This window comes from Sebastes umbrosus, chromosome 19, assembly GCF_015220745.1.
Source record: "Sebastes umbrosus isolate fSebUmb1 chromosome 19, fSebUmb1.pri, whole genome shotgun sequence".
NCBI classification, from domain to species: domain Eukaryota; kingdom Metazoa; phylum Chordata; class Actinopteri; order Perciformes; family Sebastidae; genus Sebastes; species Sebastes umbrosus.
In genome coordinates this window covers 2,802,987-2,822,159 of record NC_051287.1, presented here as the reverse complement: position 1 = coordinate 2,822,159, position 19,173 = coordinate 2,802,987, and the positions used below count along the sequence as shown (strand labels likewise).

The following is a 19,173-nucleotide window of genomic DNA, read 5'->3' as shown; positions in this document are numbered from 1 at the left end:
GTTTGAAACATCCCTCTTCCGGCTAGGCGTTTCAAAATAAAACCAGTGTTGACGAATGTGTTGCAACAATTAATGTATTATTTTAAATGTATTTATTTGTCACCAGTGGTGGAAAGTGACTAAGCATATTTACTCAAGTACTGTACTTAATCACAATTTTGAGGTACTTGTACTTTACTTGAATATTTCCATTGTATGGTGCTTTTATAGATCTTTATATTAATATTCAAATTTTTAATATCTTTTAATCATGACTTTTTATAGTGCTTCCTGTATTGTAATGTATTATAGGTAATGTATTGTTGTTTATTTTGTTATTTTCCATTACATCTCAGAGACAAATATATTATTTTTTGCTCAACTATATTTATTTGACAGCTATAGTTACTTTTCATATTAAGATTTTAAATTTAAAAAAAATCATTTGATATGCTTATGAAATACAACAAGTTGTTAAAGATTAAACCAGCTGCCAAAATTTAAAAAAAATAATTAATTAATTAATTAATCGATAAATACATAAATATGTCATTAAATGCAGCAAAATTAATTGATAAAATGTGACATACATGGATATTTCTGTTTTAATTTGCTTCTTTATTTATTTATCATCGTATATTCTCCTTATTTATTTACTTTTCTGTTTAATTTCCCCTTATATTCCCCTGTATTTATTGTTATTAATCTTCACATTTATTTATTTCTTTTTGCATTTCTTTTTCATTTATTTATTTTTGTTGAGTGACAGCCTATTCATTTGCATAATGAGGCAGAAATGCTTAAAGAAATATAAAAATAAATGTATAGAGAAAAGAATACAGAAATAAATAAGTTTGGGGACAAGTGGTGAAATGCAAAGGGGAAATTGTGCATAAATAAATAAATAATAAATACAAATGAATGCAAAAATAAAATAATTTGTATTAACAATTAATACAAATAAATATATAATAAATAAAAGGCAATTGGAGGCCTAACAGTTTACAGATTAATGGCATCCAGGTTTCACTGTTGCTCTCTGAAGATCAGTATACTTTACGAATCATTGTGCAATAATTATCTGATGCTGTGCAATAATTATATAATTATCTGACGGACACTTTGTGCAATAATCTGGAAAAACTGTCATCTCATCAATATACATATTGTATTTTTGTATTGTATTATCTTTTATATTTTTTATATTTATATTGCATTATCTCTTTTTTTATTGTATTATCTTTTCATTAGCATCTATGGGATTGTCACAATCTAATTTCGTTGTACTACACAATAACAATAAAGAGCTTGAATCTTGAATCTTGAATAAACTTGAATGGTGCTTTTATTGTGAAGGTAATTCTATCTAGTTCCGGTATCCATGTCTTTTTCCTTCTTCTAACTTGCTGCAGCTCCACTTCGTCCCGACGGGACTCAGTCCACTTCCACTTCCAGAGTGGTGAGATTGCAGTTTGCACTGCGCATGACACAAATAACAGACAGATGAGGTCGCTGTGAGAATATATTACAGCATGCAGAGAAAAGTACTGCATTAAACACCTAGTTTGAATAAAAGCATGGAAGTATTATGTGCAAAATGTAATTAAAGTTAAAGTATTGATTGTGCAGTATGTTCCCACTATTATATCTGATGTATATCATACATCCTGTCTCATAACTCAGGAAGATTATGATTAAAATTATGTGAATAATGGCACAATTATTTTGCAGAAATCAGAGGAAAAATACAGCTTTAATCTGCCTCAGATAATTTAATGATTTTTAATAAATCAACTCGTTATACAACTATGGAGGATGAAACCAGCCAAAATAAAAAAATAAATGAATATACAGTATAAATAAATTACTCAATAAGTAAATAAATATGTCATTGAATGTAGAAAAAATATTTAAAAAATGTAGCCATTAATAAATTGATAAAATTAACTACTCTTGTATATTTTTCCCTTTTATATAATTTTGTATTTATTTTTTAATTAATAATTACTTTATATATTTTTTTAACTTTTATTTAATATGTATTTATTTTTAAATGTATGTATTTATTCACATTTATTTATTTTGGCACAATTCCCCCTCTGCATTTCACCCTTTATATATTTCCCCAAACTTATTTATTTCTGTATTCTTTTCTTTACACATTTCTGCCTCATTATGCAAATGAGGGGGCTGTCACTCAACAAAAATAAATATAAAAAATATATATAAATAAATGCAAAAACAAATAAATACATTTTAAATATTAAATTTCAAATATTTAAAAATTAATATAATTAATACAAATAAATACATAGATAAATAAAAGGGAAAATTAAACAGAAGAGTAAATAAATAAGGGAATTAATACAAAGTTAAATAAATAAAGAAGCAAATTAAAACATAACCATCCCATTTATTTTTAATATTATTTTTGCTGCATTTAATGATATTTATTTATTTATCAAGTCATTTATTTATTTATTAATTTATTTTTTGTTTTGACAGGTTCCGTCCTCCATATACAACAGCAATTATTAAAATAATACAGGCTTCAGTATGATTACAAAAATAAATTGGAAAATATTCATTTTTAATTTAACTGACAACAATTTTTCTGTGAAGATCCTATAACCTTTTTTTTTTTTACAAAACCAGAGATGAAATTAGATTAAAATCAGTGTTTTTAGCAGATTAAAGTTATATTTCCAGTGATTGTTGAGTAAAACTTCGGATTCTTCTTCAGTCAGGCTTCAAGAAGACTCTCCTGTTCCAGTTTCACCTCGTCTGAACTGTAATTAAAAAAAGAAAAGAGTCGTTTATATACCATTTATTCAAATTATCATCTTATTAAAGGGCAGGTCCATGTGCTGTCTTTTATTTTATTTTTCAAATGGAAACGCCCATTCAGCCATGACAAAAGACAGTGACGTAGGTTACCAAAGTAAGCTACTCAAAACTAATCAATCAGGTTATGAATAATGTGAACGCTAGCACTAGCTGAGTCAACGTTAGCTGTGCTAAGTTTGGAAATAACACCACTGGGAAGCTACAGAATGATATAAAAACCTCAAGAAAAAATAATAGACCCTCCCTTTAAGCATATATGATGATGAACATCCAGCTCTAGCAGCAGAAGGGTTTCAGCACTTACCGCACTCTTCAGCAAGTTCCCAGATTTGGTAAAGATGTTGGATCTCCTCGTGGCCGGTTTGATGGCCTCGGTGTTGTTCTGCGGGGTCGCCTGGGGCGGAGACGGCGAGGGAGAACGGGGGAGGCCGGAGGTTTGTGTCGAGGGCTGTGACGGCGAGTAAGACTGAGGGGTTAAGTGCGTTTGGGTTGTGTTTGGGGTGTAAGGCTGAGGTGGAGGCTGGGAGGGTGCGTAGGTTTGAGACGGGGTGTAGGTTTGAGACGGGGTGTAGGTTGTAGTCGGAGAGTAGGTTTGAGACGGGGTGTAAGTTTGAGACGGGGTGTAGGATTGGGAAGGGGCATTGGATTGGGAAGGGGTGTAGGTTGTAGACGGGGTGTAGCTTTGGGCCTGTGTGTAGGTGTGTGTTGGTGTGTACGACTGAGGTGTGTACGACTGAGGCGCCGAGAAGGACTGTGTTGGCGTTTGAGCCGGTGCAAACGGATTGTTCGGTGCGAACGGGTTGCTTGGTTCAAAGCTCTGGGTGTTCAGGTATGGCTGCGTCTGTGAGTACGACTGAGGTACTGGCGTGGAGTCGAGCAGAGTGGGTGGCGGCGGCGGTGGGAAGCTATCGGCTCCGTCCTCTGTGTCAGCGTCAGGGGCGGCGGTCCCGGAGGCGTCGAGCTCGTAGTGCCTCTTCCTCAGCTCCCCCAGACGGACTCGCTCCTGCTCCAGCTGGCTCTCCAGCTGCAGCACCTTCACCTGAGAGACCCAGAGGACACAACGTCGTCAGCTACTTGTGATCAACAGGAAATAAACAAGATGATAAATGTCGAAAAGACTCACCTGAGCTTCCATCTCCTCTGTTTTCAGTTTGATCAGAGACAATCCAGAGAAGTCCATCATACCTGTAAAGACATCATGAAGTTAAAGCTCGATGAACGGAGATGTCAGTCGCTCCAGACTGAAATATTTCAACAACTACTAGATTGTAATTTTGTGCCGACATTCATGTTCCCCAGTGGATGAATCCTACTGAATTTGGTGCGCCACCAGCACGTCAATTCAGTGAAACATCTCCCTCAGCTCCTTCTCTCACCTTGGTCGGAGATCTGCTGCTGCCCGTGTTTGGTGGAGGTGACGACCACAGCAGCCATGTCGTTTACATGCCGCGAGGCGTGCTTCAGCGTCGTCAGCTTCTTGTTGTTGCGGTCGGCCTTCACCTGAAATCATTGTGAGTCACGGCAGAATATTTAATGATGCACCACAAAGGGGGTGGGGGGGTGGCCAGCATTTCTCCCTCAAAACACATTGCTTCACATTTGTTTCTTTATTTATTTATCTTCGTATTTATTCCCTTATTTATTTACTCTTCTGTTTAATTTTCCCTTATATTTATTTACGTATAGCTTGCTAGCATATAGTCGTACACCCTGACCCCATGATGACACTCACTGAGTGACAGCCCCCTCATTTATTTCTTTATAAATTTCTTTATGCATTTCTGCCTCATTATGCAAATGAGGGGGCTGTCACTCAACAAAAATAAATAAATAAATAATAAATAAATACATTTAAAAAAAATAAAAATAAATACACAAATAAATAAAAGGGAAAATTAAACAGAATATTAAATAAATAAGGGAATTGATAGCAAGATAAATAAATAAAGCAGCACATTAAAACAGAAATATCAATTTATGTCACATTTTATGAATTAATTTATTGTTACATTTATTTTTTATTATCTTTTCTACATTTAATGACATTTATTTATTTATTCATTCATTTTTTATTTTGTCAGGCTCCGTCCTCCATATTATGGAAGCAAAATAGACCAAAATCTCAAAATGGACCAGTGTATGAAATACCTTTGAGGCAGCAACTAGATGAGCCGTGCTCGCGGCGATCTCATGTGAACAAGCGATGAGCTCCTCGTATCGTCCATTTTCACCCACAACCCGGTCAGCTGAGTCTCTGATGGCAGAGAGGTGAAGAACAAGTTCATTGTATAAATTAGTTTGATATTCAGGACGTATAACTAATAATATATGTGTGTGTTTGGATACTTACAGCAGCTGCGTGGCGCCCCAGCCCACAGCTTTGGAGGCAGAGATGAGTCCTTCGGTCCAGCGAGAATTTTTGGCATAAAACTCCGTAACAGACGCTGCACCCTACAAGAAGAACAAGTACAAACGGGTCACTGAACTGTGGTTTCTGCTCCTTATTTGTGTGATTCTTTGTGGAGAAACTTTACAGATCTGTCGATAAACTCGACTCATCGATTAGTCAACAAAATCGTTTGAGTGTTAGTCGACTAAGGATTTATTTGGTGTAGAACAGCCCTAGTTATCTGAACTTCAGGTGACTCACCCGGCCTCCTTCCACGATGTCTTTCTGTAGGTCGGTAGACGCCGTCACCAGCATGTGAACAGCCTGGAGAGGAAAGAAAACACTGAGTGATAAATGAACCAGAGGAGTTCACAGAGATGTATTTTAAAAAGTAGACAGACTTCTCACCTTCATCAGGTCTGAACAGGATCCCAGGATGCTGAGAGGAAACATTAAAAATACCATCACACAGATTTCAGGTAAGAGAGTGACGCAGAGAAGCTTAAATTTGATAAAGTATTACCTCTGGTTGACCTCCAGCTTGACGCCAGAAGTGTCTCTCTTTGCCTGACTCAGTATCTCCTGAGAAATAAACATTTATAATAGAAATATTAAGCATCACCAAGTGTGTGTGTGTGTGTGTGTGTGTGTCAGGTGTATCTGTCGTGATGTGTCCTTACCTCCATTCGCAGCACGGCCTCTTCGATGGCGGTCGACGTGGCGATCATCTCTTTGTCCACCATGTATCCCAGCTCCTCCTTCAGCACATCCTGTCCTTTAGGACGCAGATCCTAAACATGATGAAAGTACACATCAGAAATACTGCAGCAAGTACTGAGTCGGGTACCTGTGGAAAACTTTATAACAGGCAGTGGTCAAAAGTAACTGTATTTTTCAGATTTTTTTACGGAAATTTTTTCAGACTTTTTTTTTTCCAAAATTTTTCAGACTTTGTTTTTACGGAAATTTTTTCAGACTTTTTTTTCCAACTTTTTTCAGACTTTTTTTTTTTACGGACATTTTTTCAGACTTTTTTTTTACGGACATTTTTTCAGACTTTTTTTTATGGACATTTTTTTTTTACGGACATTTTTTGAAACTTTTTTTTCCAAACATTTTTCAGACTTTTTTTACGGACATTTTTTCAGACTTTTTTTTCTCCAACATTTTTTCAGACTTTTTTTTCCAACATTTTTCAGACTTTTTTTTCCAACATTGTTCAGACTTTTTTTTCCAACAATTTTCAGACTTTTTTTTTACGGAAATTTTTTCAGACTTTTTTCAGACTTTTTTTTTTTAATGGAAATTTTTTTTTACGGACATTTTTTTAAACTTTTTTTTCCAAACATTTTTTCAGACTTTTTTTTCCAACATTTTTCAAACTTTTTTTTTTTTACATACATTTTTTCAGACTTTTTTTTCCAACATTTTTCAGTCTTTTTTTCAAACATTTTTCAGACTTTTTTTTATGGAAATTTTTTCTGATTTTTTTTTCCAACATTTTTCAAACTTTTTTTTTTACGGACATTTTTTCAGGCTTTTTTTCACAAAATTTTTCAGACTTTTTTTTTCCGGAAATTTTTTCAGACTTTTTTTCCAACATTTTTCAGACTTTTTTTTTTTACGGACATTTTTTCAGACTTTTTTTTTACGGACATTTTTTCAGACTTTTTTTTATGGACATTTTTTTTTACGGACATTTTTTGAAACTTTTTTTTCCAAACATTTTTCAGACTTTTTTTACGGACATTTTTTCAGACTTTTTTTTTCCAACATTTTTTCAGACTTTTTTTTCCAACATTTTTCAGACTTTTTTTTCCAACATTGTTCAGACTTTTTTTTCCAACAATTTTCAGACTTTTTTTTTACGGAAATTTTTTCAGACTTTTTTCAGACTTTTCTTTTTTAATGGAAATTTTTTTTTACGGACATTTTTTTAAACTTTTTTTTCCAAACATTTTTTCAGACTTTTTTTTCCAACATTTTTCAAACTTTTTTTTTTTACATACATTTTTTCAGACTTTTTTTTCCAACATTTTTCAGTCTTTTTTTCAAACATTTTTCAGACTTTTTTTTATGGAAATTTTTTCTGATTTTTTTTCCCAACATTTTTCAAACTTTTTTTTTTACGGACATTTTTTCAGGCTTTTTTTCCCAAAATTTTTCAGACTTTTTTTTTCCGGAAATTTTTTCAGACTTTTTTTCCCAACATTTTTCAGACTTTTTTTCCAACATTTTTCAGACTTTTTTTTTCCGGAAATTTTTTCAGACTTTTTTCAGACTTTTTTTTTACGGGCATTTTTTCAGACTTTTTTTTCCAACATTTTTCCAACTTTTGTTTTTAAGGACATTTTTTCAGACTTTTTTTTCCAACATTTTTCAGACTTTTTTTCCAACATTTTTCAGACTTTTTTTTTTCCGGAAATTTTTTCAGACTTTTTTTTTTACGGGCATTTTTTCAGACTTTTTTTTCCAACATTTTTTCCCAACATTTTTCAGACTTTTTTTTTTACGTACATTTTTTCAGATTTTTTTTCCCAACATTTTTCAAACTTTTTTTTTTTATGGACATTTTTTCAGACTTTTTTTCCCAACATTTTTCAGACTTTTTTTTACACGGACATTTTTTCAGACTTTTTTTTTACGGACATTTTTCAGACTTTTTTTTTTACGGGCATTTTTTCAGACTTTTTTTTCCAACATTTTTCCAACTTTTGTTTTTAAGGACATTTTTTCAGACTTTTTTTTCCAACATTTTTCAGACTTTTTTTCCAACATTTTTCAGACTTTTTTTTTCCGGAAATTTTTTCAGACTTTTTTTTTTACGGGCATTTTTTCAGACTTTTTTTTCCAACATTTTTTCCCAACATTTTTCAGACTTTTTTTTTTACGTACATTTTTTCAGATTTTTTTTCCCAACATTTTTCAAACTTTTTTTTTTTATGGACATTTTTTCAGACTTTTTTTCCCAACATTTTTCAGACTTTTTTTTACACGGACATTTTTTCAGACTTTTTTTTTACGGACATTTTTCAGACTTTTTTTTTTACGGACATTTTTTTAAACTTTTTTTTCCCAACATTTTTCAGACTTTTTTTTACACGGACATTTTTTCAGACTTTTTTTTTCCGGACATTTTTCAGACTTTTTTTTCCGGACATTTTTGTAGACTTTTTTTTTTAAGGACATTTTTTCAGACTTTTTTTTTTACGGACATTTTTTCAGACTTTTTTTTTTTTACTTCTGATTTGACGCTATATAAAAATAAATTGAATTGAATTGAATTGAATTGAATATACTTTTTACTCCACTACATTTATTTAACAGCTTTAGTTACTTTGCAGATTCAGATTATTAATACAAAATATAATCAACTAATTAATAATGATGTATAATTACAGGTTAAAATAAGAATTTATTGATCCCTGGGGGTGAAATTCACAAGCTACCAAGCAGTATATAAAGTACTATACTATATTATATACTATACTGTTAAACTATAATAGTAAAAAAAAAAAAAAAGGTAAAAAAATTACATAATTAAATTTTAAAAATCATTAGCTGTGGGTGAAATAAACATGAGAGGAAAAACCTGCTAATAAGTTACACTAAGATGTAAACATTATACTGTACCTAGTAAACTTCAGTACATTTATCTCAAAGCTGTAGACTCTAAAGGTAAAAAGTGTGTCACCTGTCCCAGAGCGAGGATGCGTTGGACGGTGTGGCGCACCGCGGACGGATCTGCTCTCGGTAAATTGGCCTGAATCTTCAGATCCTTCAAGAACTGAAGGCAGTTATTCGCACAGTCCCGACAGGTGTCAGTTAAACCTGAATGTGAGACAAAGAAACAGGAAGTGAGTTTATAATGTATTTAGTATTTATATCTAACAGCCACAGTGTGAATGTGAGTCTCTTACGGTCGGCCTGGTCGGTCGGAGCAGTGTGAGACGTTGCTGCTCCGTTGACGATGGTGTCAGCGGCGAGGTGGGAGAACTGGGTGACCGCTCTCAACAAACCGCTGGCGTCTAAAAACGACAGAGAGGAACGTTAGATAAACTCATCATCTAACTTTACTTCATCTCTCCAGACCTGAACACAACTCACCGTTCCTGTTTCCCAGGTAGACCACGTGGCTCTGCTGCATTTTATCGATAGAACCCAGAGTGATTTCAGCCCGATTCACCAAATAATCTGAAAAACACAAATGTTGCTGGTATGAAAAACACCTTATTTAACCTCCCCTATTTAGCACTTATAAGCAGTATATAAACTATTAATAAATAGTTTATAACACACTATATAGTAAAAATATTTTAACGCATTTTTTTTTTTTTTAAAGTTATTTTTTGGGGTGATTTTTAAGTATTTTATTGATAGGACAGTGGATAGAGTGTTGGAAAGGGGGAGAGAGAGAAATGACATGCGGAAAGGACCACAGGCCGGATTCAAACCCGGGTCCACCACTGCTAGGACTGAGCCTTGGCGTTACATGGGCGCTCGCTCTACCGACTGAGCTAACCAGCCACCCTAACGTATTTTTAAACAACTATAACTCCCCACTGTCTTCATAAGAGACGTTATAATTGTTGAAAATACTTTATAACAATAAAAATGTCCTTATATCTGCGTAGAACTACATTATAATGTGTTATTAATCATTTATTAAATGTTTATATAGTGCTTTTAAATAATCAGTTGAGAGGGTTTAAATTAAGATTTGTCAAGTTAAGGACTAACTTTATTAATTGTATTATGTATTATCAACATAATAACCAATCATTTAAAGTAATTTAACAATAATAATAATAATAACATTAATAATCATAAATAACAACAACAATAATGACAATATTACTACTACTACTAATAATAACAAAATAATAATCAAAATAATTAATATAAAAATTATGATAAATAAATAAATTTCTCAAATGTCTGCTTTTCTGTTTTATATTATTGTAATAATAATAATACAAATAAATAACAACAACAATAATAATAATCATATCAATAATAGTAATAATAATATAATAAAATAACATAAAAAACGATACATAAATGATAAATAATAATAAATAAATAAATAAATAAGTTTCTCAAATGTCTGCTTTTCTATTTTAAATCATTGTAAATTGAATAAATTTGACTATTGGTTTTCTATCTTTCTATCTTTGCTAGTTTTTCTTATATTGTGGATTTTACCTCTTGTTACTCAGACAAAATAAACCTATTTATTGATGTCAACCTGGGCATTTTTCACTCCTTTCCAACATTTTAAGCTGATGATAAAAATAATTGTTATTTACAGCCCCAGTATTGAGTAAATTCAGTGTAATGAACAAGAAGAAATGATAGAGGTATTACCAGGTGAGCTGGTGCAGCTGACATGAATGGGGTCGTCCAGTTTGGCCACAGCGTCCAGTATGATGCCCTCAGCCTCCACCACGGCACACTGCAGCAGACAGAACTGCTCGTCCTGCAGCTTCTGGGCCAGCTCGCCTTCACGACAGGCCTGACGTAACACACACACACACATAAACTCATCAGTAACTCTGAAACTCACAACAGCTTCACTATGCAGCTGTAGTGTGTGTGCAGCACCTGTTGCTGTAGCTGAGAGTGGAGGCTTCCCAGCTCCATGCTGCTCCGCTGCCTCTCCTGCTCCAGGGAGTTCTGGTGGAGCTGAGCCTGCTGCCGGAGGGAGTTCAGCTCGGCCTCCTGGTCCCTCATGGAGCGCAGCAGCGCCTCCCTCTCCGCCTGCATCCCTGCTAGTGAGCTGCTCATCTGGCTGCCACTCTGACGATAAAACATGCATCAATGAGTGTGTTTTTTTTCACTTGTAAACGATGTGAGAAACTAGAACTATTCCTACCATCTCTTTGCTGTGCAGGGCGCTGTTTACACGATTCAGCTCAGCTCGAGTCGAGTCCAGCTCTCGTCTCAGCCGGTCGATCTCCAACTTCTGCTCTGCGTTGATGGCAAGCTGTTTGGAGAGGAAAGTTTTATTTGTACAGCACCTTTAAACAACGAGGTAATTCAAAGGGCTTTAAATAAGACTTAAAAAGTAGAGCTGCCCCATCTTAGTCGATTAGTCTACTAATCGGTCGTTTTGGTCTTAGTCGACTAAGATTTCTTTAGTCATTTATTTATGCTTTTTTCATGCTGAATGACTTATTTCTAAGAAACTTATGAGCACATCTGTGGTAAACACAAGATTTAAAGTGGTGCTATTGTGTGATTCTTTGTGGAGTTTTACAAATCTGCCGATTAAATCAACTAATCAACTCCCTACTTGTATGAAATGTGACGTAAAAAGACACATAAATAAAATAGAAAATAAAAAATAGGCACAAATTTTATTAAAGTGCATAAACAGGAAAATAAAAATGACTGCAAAGCTACCTGGCAGTGAGAAATATAGTCCCAAACTTAATTAAAAATGGCAGTGGTACATAGGAACGTTTTTGATTTAACACAACAGAGTGGGAGCAGAGTTGGTTCCAGATATATGGAGCATAAAAGACCTGAACCAGACAGATCTGAGAGGTCTGGACGGTTCATAAAATAGACAGGAACTGTTGACTGCATGTGTTGGATGCTTTAAGACATTATATTTCTCTGTCCTGAGTCGGTACCTGCTGCTGCAGCTGAGCTCTCAGAGCCTCCAGCTCTCGGAGGAGCCGGTCTCTCTCCAGGTCCAGGGAGCCCTGCTGCTGCTGGGCCTGCTGTCTCAGCGAGGACACCTCGGCCTCTTTCTCTCTGACGGAGCGAAGCAGAACATCTCGCTCCGCCTGCAGGGCCATTAGGCTGCTGCTCACATGAGATCCCTCCTGAAGAAAACACAAATATGTACGTGAATAAAATTAAGCCTCTAGATAAGATGACTCACCGGATGAAGCTGCACTTCACTGTGGGAAAGCACTGTAGAGACATTTAAACCTTTAATAACAGTGCTGATACCGATATCAACATTATGCCTTTTTTTGGGAAATATAAACATGTTCTCCCACAAATATTTTTAATAATATTATGGTTATTAATATTAATAAATAATAATAATAATAATAATAATAATAATAAATAACAACAACAACAGTAATGGCAATATTACTTACTACTACTACTGATAATAATAATAATAAAATAATAATTAAAATAATTAATATAAAAATTATAAATACAAAATAAATACATAAATAAATAAATACATAAATAATATAAGTTTCTCAAATCAATGTAATAAATAATCAGAAACACACACATTTTGCATGGACAATGGTCTCTTTTGCATGCGTAAATCACATACCCATCATGGTGCGTCAGTGGCCCTTTGATTTAAGTTTGATTTAAGTTTCCGGCCGCTACAACTAAGCCCTGGCATCTTTAATGCTTGGTGCATTAATGAAAGTTAGTTTTATTGCTCAGTCTCACCTTGTCTTTATTCTCCAGAGTGCTGCGAAGGAGAGCCAGCTCTGCTCTTTGCTCCAATAGTTCTGTGTTCAGGTGCTGAACCTGCTGCTGCTGCTGATTCATCTGATCGGGAGAAGAGACACCTAATCAATATACACCACCACATTAAACTTCCTCTGGTGGAAAAAGATGATATCAAGAACCGTCTGAAGTTCTCACCGCGTTTATTTTCTCCTGTCGTAGATTTTCCAGCTCATTTTCCAGCTGCTGTTTCTTTCTCATCAGGTCATCTTGACCGTATTTTGAACCCGACAGCAACTTCACTGTTTCTGCGTTCTGCACAAACACACAGAAAACATCTCAGAGTCACTAAAAAAACTCACTTTAAATAACTGGACATTTTGAGGAATAACTTTTCTTCTGTGATTAAATGTAACAAAAATAATATTAAAAATAAAATAAATTGATATTTCTGTTTTAATTGGCTTCATTATTTATTTATCTTTGTATTAATTCCCTTTTTTATTTACTCGTTTAACTTTCCCTTTTATTTATTTATGTATATATGATGTATGATGACATGTTGAGTGACAGCCCCCTCATTTGCATGAGGCAGAGATGCATAAAGAAATGTAAAGATAAATGTGTAAAGAAAAGAATAATAAATAAATAAATAATACAAAATAAATGTAAAATAAATGCAAAAATAAATAAATAATTTAATTAGAAAAATATTAAAAATAAAAGCAAAAATAAATTAAATGGAAAATTAAACAGAAGAGTAAATAAATAAGGGAATTAATACAAAGATAAATAAATAAAGATGCAAATTAAAACAGAAATATCAATTTATTATTATTATTATTTATCAATTAATTAATGGCTACATTTATTTTTAATATAGTATTTGCTACATCTAATGACATATTTATTTATTTATTTATCGAGTCATTAATTAATTTATTCATTTATTTTTTTATTTTGGCAGGTTCCGTCCTCCATATACAACAGCCTCATAATCAATAAATAAAATAAAAATTGAGTGAGTATATCAACAAAGATTAACTCAGTGTATTTTCTACTCAGGTTTTACTCAAAATAATGTTAAAGCATAATAAAAAATAACATCTATTCAGCCTACCTTCTTCATTAAGCCAGCGTGACTGGTGATGAGCTCAGCGTGTCTCTCTTTGAGTTGAGTGAAACGAATCTCTGCTGCCTGAGCTCTGTCTGTGTGGAGACGACAGTATGAAGAGGACAAACAGTTGAGACTCAACTACACTCGTATTTCACCTGGAACATAAATCTGTTTACTCACTGTCTGCCTCCTTGAATCCGATCTGAGCCCCGACGTTGGCGACGTTGGCACACCTCAAAGCTTCCACTTCCATCCGCATGTGTTCCTTCTCCATCATGGCCATCTGTTTGTGGGTACGCTGCTCCTCGAGCTCGGCCTCCAGGCGATTCACCTGACCCTTTAACTCAGTCAAACACCTATGAGCCTGAGGAAAGGTATGTTTCACCTTTATTAGTTTACACTGGAAACGTGTAGCAATCATACCCAAGACGTCACACAGCTACATGTTATATAGTATATGAGGTGCAGTACTATGGAGGATGGCACCTGCCAAAAATCAATGAATAAATAAATAAATGACTTGATAAATAAATAAATGTCATTAAATGTAGCAAAAATAATATAAAAAATAAATGTAGCCATTAATTAATTGATAAAATTTGACATAAATTGATATTTCTGTTTTAATTTGGTTCTTTATTTATTTATTTATCTTTGTACTAACCCCCTTTTTATTTACTCTTATTTAAAATTTCCCTTTTATTTATTTTTATTATTTTTCAAATTTATCTTTGCACTTATTTTTATTTTTTTTTTATATTTATTTTTAAATGTATGTATTTATTTATGCATTTATTTATTTGTTTCGGCACAATTTTACCTTTTCATTTCCCCAAACCTTTTCCATTTCTGTATTCTTTTTTTATACATTTATTTTATTATTATATTATTTTATTTTTATACATTTATTTTTACATTTCTTAATGCATTTTTGCCTCATTATGCAAATGAGGGGGCTGTCACTCATGTGGTCAGGGTGCGTGAGTATATGCTAGCTAGCTATACATAAATAAATACAAAGGAAAATTAAACAGAGGAGTAAATAAATAAGGGAATTAATATGAAGATAAATAAATAAATAAGCAAATTAAAACAGAAATATCAATTAATGTCACATTTTATCAATGAATTAATGGCTACATTTATTTTTAATATTATCTTTGCTATATTTAATGATTTCTATTTATTTATCGAGTCATTTATTTATTCACTTATTTTTTATTTTGGCAGGTTCCGTCCTCTATACAGAACATGTCCAATGTGACCAACCAGCTTACCTCACTCTTGATGAGCTGTAGTTCTGGTTTGAGCACCTGCAGCTCTCTCTTCAGACTCTCATTCTCCGATCCTCTCTGGTCAACTGACACATCAGGTGCTCCCGTTTGGTTGAGCGAATAGTACTGTCATTAGAGAACAACGTTAGCCAAAGAAAAAGAGGTGAGAAACATTATTTATCTTTTGACTTCTTGCATGTACCTGTGGCGCCTCCCTAAACTCTGGTCGTGGCTCCACTTCCTCTTCGTCAGGACGATCCTCGTTCGTCACCACTACCACCGGCCTTTTATATTCACCCCAAGCAGCGGCACGGAGGAAGTTTGGAGGAGCCTGATGTAATAAACAAAGCACATGTGCATGAGTGGTGGGATGTAACCAGTGTGCAAATCCAAGGTCTGAGAAGTGAAGCCAATGCTGAAGTGTCTTAAACTTGCAATCTCTCTACCAGCCAGCAGGGGGCGACTCCTCTGGTTGCAAAAAGAAGTTTGGTTGTATAGAAATCTATGAGAAAATGAGCCTACTTGATTTATTACCTCAGTAAACATTGTAAACATGAGTTTATGGTCTCAATCGCTAGTTTCAAGTCTTCTTCAATACAGCATGATGTTCATTTAGTAAATTATGGTCCCATTTATAGTCAGATAGACCATAAAGCAGGGGATGCTTTACTGCAAGGCTTCCAGTTTTGAGGGAACATTTTCATTGCAGGACTGAAGTTACTTACGTCGGGGAGATCTGGGATCTGGATGCGACTTTTAAAGAACTCCACTTCTCTGGCTCTGTTGAAGAACTGTGTGAGGCTGCAGAAGTAAACACATCCGTCACTTATTACAGAACCCGTAACAGAGATATAAATGTGTGTTTTTAACCTCATGATACTGACAACCAACCTGTTAAATAGATCTCGGAACCGCTCTCGATGTCCAAGAAGAACATCTGCAGCGATGCCTGTAAACCAGAGGATGTGATTATTAGGATAAACATTAGCAAAGTGTGCATGTTACAATTTTTCTTTTAAAATGTAAAAACTAAATGAGGTAGTAAACCAATGTGCAAATTCCAGATGTGCAAGATTATTGATAGGGTCCAGGTTGACAAATACCGAAGTTACCCTTTCATGATAACACTGTATGGTTTGATTGAACAGAAAACATATTTCTATGTCACTCACGGCTGTGAAGTTTGAACATCAGCATGACAGAGAAGTGGTAGAGGAAGCTGCAGTCCAGGATGAGCGGTATCAGAGGAGTCAGCCTGCACTGTCCAGCTGGAGTCGTAGATTTGGCGCCGTTGGCGTCCATCTGACGCAGAACTTTGAACAAGAAAAACATGAAATCAAAGACAAATTAAAAGGAGAACAACACAACTAACACACTCTTGGTTTTGGTCTTTTCATGGGATTTGTTGACAAATATCACCGGTCTTATCCAACACTTTCAAGATGGTTTGGCGATCATATAACAAAAAGAAAACATGAATATGTTGTGGACTCACCCGTCTCCTCGAACTTCAGCCCAGCGTCCCAGTAATCCATCAGTTCCTGTACCATATCTAACCTACAACACATTAAAACCACGTTAATGAAGCACATTTAACCGCGTCTTTAATGACTCACTGAACAACTTACACTTTGGTCGGGTCGTTTCCCGTCTCCCTCTCCACCGTCTCATCGCTGGCCTCCAGGTTACCCGGGATCACCTTGTGCTGTGAATTTACTTTTAATTATCATTTTGTCACATGTCATTATATATATAAACCATAAAACTACATATTTATGTTACCTTTGCATGAAATTCCATTTTGAGCCAGAGGAATTTGGCAGACAGGGCAACAATGTGGCCGTATCGATCGTGCAAGTTTCCCTGGAATACAAATAAAAGGTTGTTGTTGATTTATTTGTTTGTTTATGTGAACAATATTAAGACACATTTTACTGCACAATGAGTACTTTTACTACTGATACTTTAAGTACGTTTTACTTAAGCAGGACTTTAACTTTTGATGGAGTATTTTCACATTGTTGTATTGTTGCTACTCACCCAGAGAATGCCCATGTCTTTAATGTTGCGGCAGTATCTGTGAGAATCTCTGACCGTCTGCAGGTTGAACAGAGCAGAGAGGAGGAACATTACAACGGGAAGAGAAAAAACAAACAAGAGGTAAACAAGTAAAGACTGAGGGGATAAATACAGATCTGAACTCACATTTCTGTGTCCGTCTCTGAGCACTTTGTGCAGCAGGTAGCAGAACTTCCAGCTGATCATGGAGTTGCTGGACAGAGGCAGGTTGAGGACGTAGGACCAGAAGGTGGTGGCTCCGGTCTCCTTGTGTGTTCCCATGATGATATCTTCACAGCTGTCAAGGAAACTACTAATGCACACGGTGGTGGATATAAACCCACGTTATAGTGACCACCTTAATCCAACATTAGACTTTTGTTTTACATAAAGATGTCATTAACCTTCTGAGACCCACGGTAGACACATTTTTGTCTTTTTTTTTTAGGGGGGTACAGGGGGTCTTTAGGGGGAGATAGCAGGTCAACAATAGATGTCACATAGAAGTGGTGTACATCATCTGAAAGCTGAGAATCTAAATGCTCTAGGTCTCTAGTCTGATCCATCCATCCTCTGAATGCTCTAGGTCTCTAGTTTGATCCATCCATCCTCTGAATGCTCTAGGTCTCTAGTCTGATCCATCCATCCTCTGAATGCTCTAGGTCTCTAGTCTGATCCATCCATCCTCTGAATGCTCTAGGTCTCTAGTCTGATCCATCCATCCTCTGAATGCTCTAGGTCTCTAGTCTGATCCATCCATCCTCTGAATGCTCTAGGTCTCTAGTTTGATCCATCCATCCTCTGAATACTCTAGGTCTCTAGTTTGTGGCTGTAAAGTTTCATGAGGCTCTGATTATCCTAGAGATCACCACAGGTCATTTTATACAGTGAGGTCAAGTGTTACTACAGTGAAATGTCTCCTATGGAGACTAACATCATCACACATGAATACAGTTGGGCTCATTGGATCCACAAGAGTCTCAGCTTTACAGTGATACCCAATTTATGTAATTCCAAGACTGTTTAGGGACCCCAGTATGCAGACATATTCAGATACACCATTTTTAGAATAGGAGAAAACAACACATTTATACTGCATGTGATTATCATAAAGTGGGCTTGTCTGTAAAGGGGAGTCTCCTTCACTGTATCTCTAAACCTGAACCTGCCTCTGGTCCAGACTGAAATATCTCCACAACTACTGGATGGATTAATATGAAATTTCCTTCAGACATTCAATGATCCCAGAGGATGAATCCTACTGACTTTGGTGATCCTCTGACTTTCCCTCTAGAGCCACCAGCAGGTCAAATCTTCACTCATCTAGTGTTTTGCAGCCCAGTAAATAATCCAAGTTGTGTGTTCTGTTAAATATCAAAAGGATACGGCGCACATATTTCTCTTTGGGTGGTGTTTCACCAGAGACGAGAGTTTTGCTGATGCTGTGGAGCTGAAACAAAAGAGGCTCGACTTCAGTTAAAGCAGCTCAACTTGCCTACAAGTCAACATCAGGCTGCTGCTTGAGGAAATAGGTGAAACATTTAGATAAAAATCAAAACCACATAGTTGGATTTACCTCAACCAAGAGGCCAGAGAAGAAGCAACATTTAAAGCAATTATGAAAATGTTTTTCTCGGTTGTAGCTTCACATTTGATTTAGTAGAAGTCACCAAATGTTAGCTGAATTTAACAAACTATAAAACAATATATGAAATGAACTAAACAGCCTCTCCAATGTGTAAAAGTTTGATTTTAATAATAAAAATGTACTTACCTGTTGTTTACCGAACTGCTCTTTCTCCGCAGCCAAAGCCTTTTCCGTCTTATTGTCAGTTTTGTTCTTGGTTTTGCTCATGTTGTTACTGGAACACCACACAAACTAAAAAGTCTATTATCCAGCTCCAGGTTCCAGCTCCTCACCTGTGCTCTCGAGGTGCGTCTTTAAAACAAGAACAGGTTTGCCAAAAATAGTCCTCCTTCTTTAGTGGATTCCTCACATGAAAACACCGCAGTCTTCCTTAAAACAAAGCTAAAACTACAAGTAAACAAAGCCGTTTCCTTTGTGCGTAAAAGCT

General features: G+C 35.1%; 1 protein-coding gene across 1 annotated transcript; it reads right to left on the bottom strand.

Annotated features, from left to right (window-relative positions):
* Positions 1 to 2,535: 2,535 nt before the first annotated feature.
* LOC119477785 (huntingtin-interacting protein 1-related protein-like) lies at positions 2,536 to 19,103 on the bottom strand. The gene is made up of 33 exons (XM_037751918.1): positions 18,873 to 19,103; positions 18,485 to 18,548; positions 17,246 to 17,388; positions 17,081 to 17,137; positions 16,823 to 16,903; positions 16,669 to 16,745; positions 16,536 to 16,597; positions 16,213 to 16,353; positions 15,932 to 15,989; positions 15,766 to 15,841; positions 15,243 to 15,371; positions 15,044 to 15,166; positions 13,947 to 14,130; positions 13,770 to 13,858; positions 12,848 to 12,964; positions 12,650 to 12,751; positions 11,854 to 12,048; positions 11,091 to 11,201; positions 10,820 to 11,014; positions 10,583 to 10,730; positions 9,323 to 9,409; positions 9,136 to 9,243; positions 8,910 to 9,046; positions 5,896 to 6,006; positions 5,739 to 5,797; positions 5,624 to 5,654; positions 5,477 to 5,539; positions 5,177 to 5,277; positions 4,975 to 5,080; positions 4,203 to 4,326; positions 3,950 to 4,011; positions 3,131 to 3,865; positions 2,536 to 2,768 (listed from the first exon to the last, which is right to left on the bottom strand). The coding sequence occupies exons 1-33, from the start codon at positions 18,951 to 18,953 to the stop codon at positions 2,730 to 2,732; spliced, it is 3,996 nt and encodes a 1,331-aa protein (XP_037607846.1). The 5' UTR covers positions 18,954 to 19,103; the 3' UTR covers positions 2,536 to 2,729.
* Positions 19,104 to 19,173: the final 70 nt, after the last annotated feature.

Bases quoted from the DNA above. Each gene is read 5' to 3' on its own strand.
- LOC119477785 (XM_037751918.1), bottom strand. From the start codon at position 18,953: ATGAGCAAAACCAAGAACAAAACTGACAATAAGACGGAAAAGGCTTTG. The intron at 16,746-16,822 runs GTAACATAAATA...GTAAATTCACAG, and splicing joins AAATGGAATTTCATGCAAAG to CACAAGGTGATCCCGGGTAA. The intron at 12,965-13,769 runs GTAGGCTGAATA...GTGTTTGTGCAG, and splicing joins ACGCTGGCTTAATGAAGAAG to AACGCAGAAACAGTGAAGTT.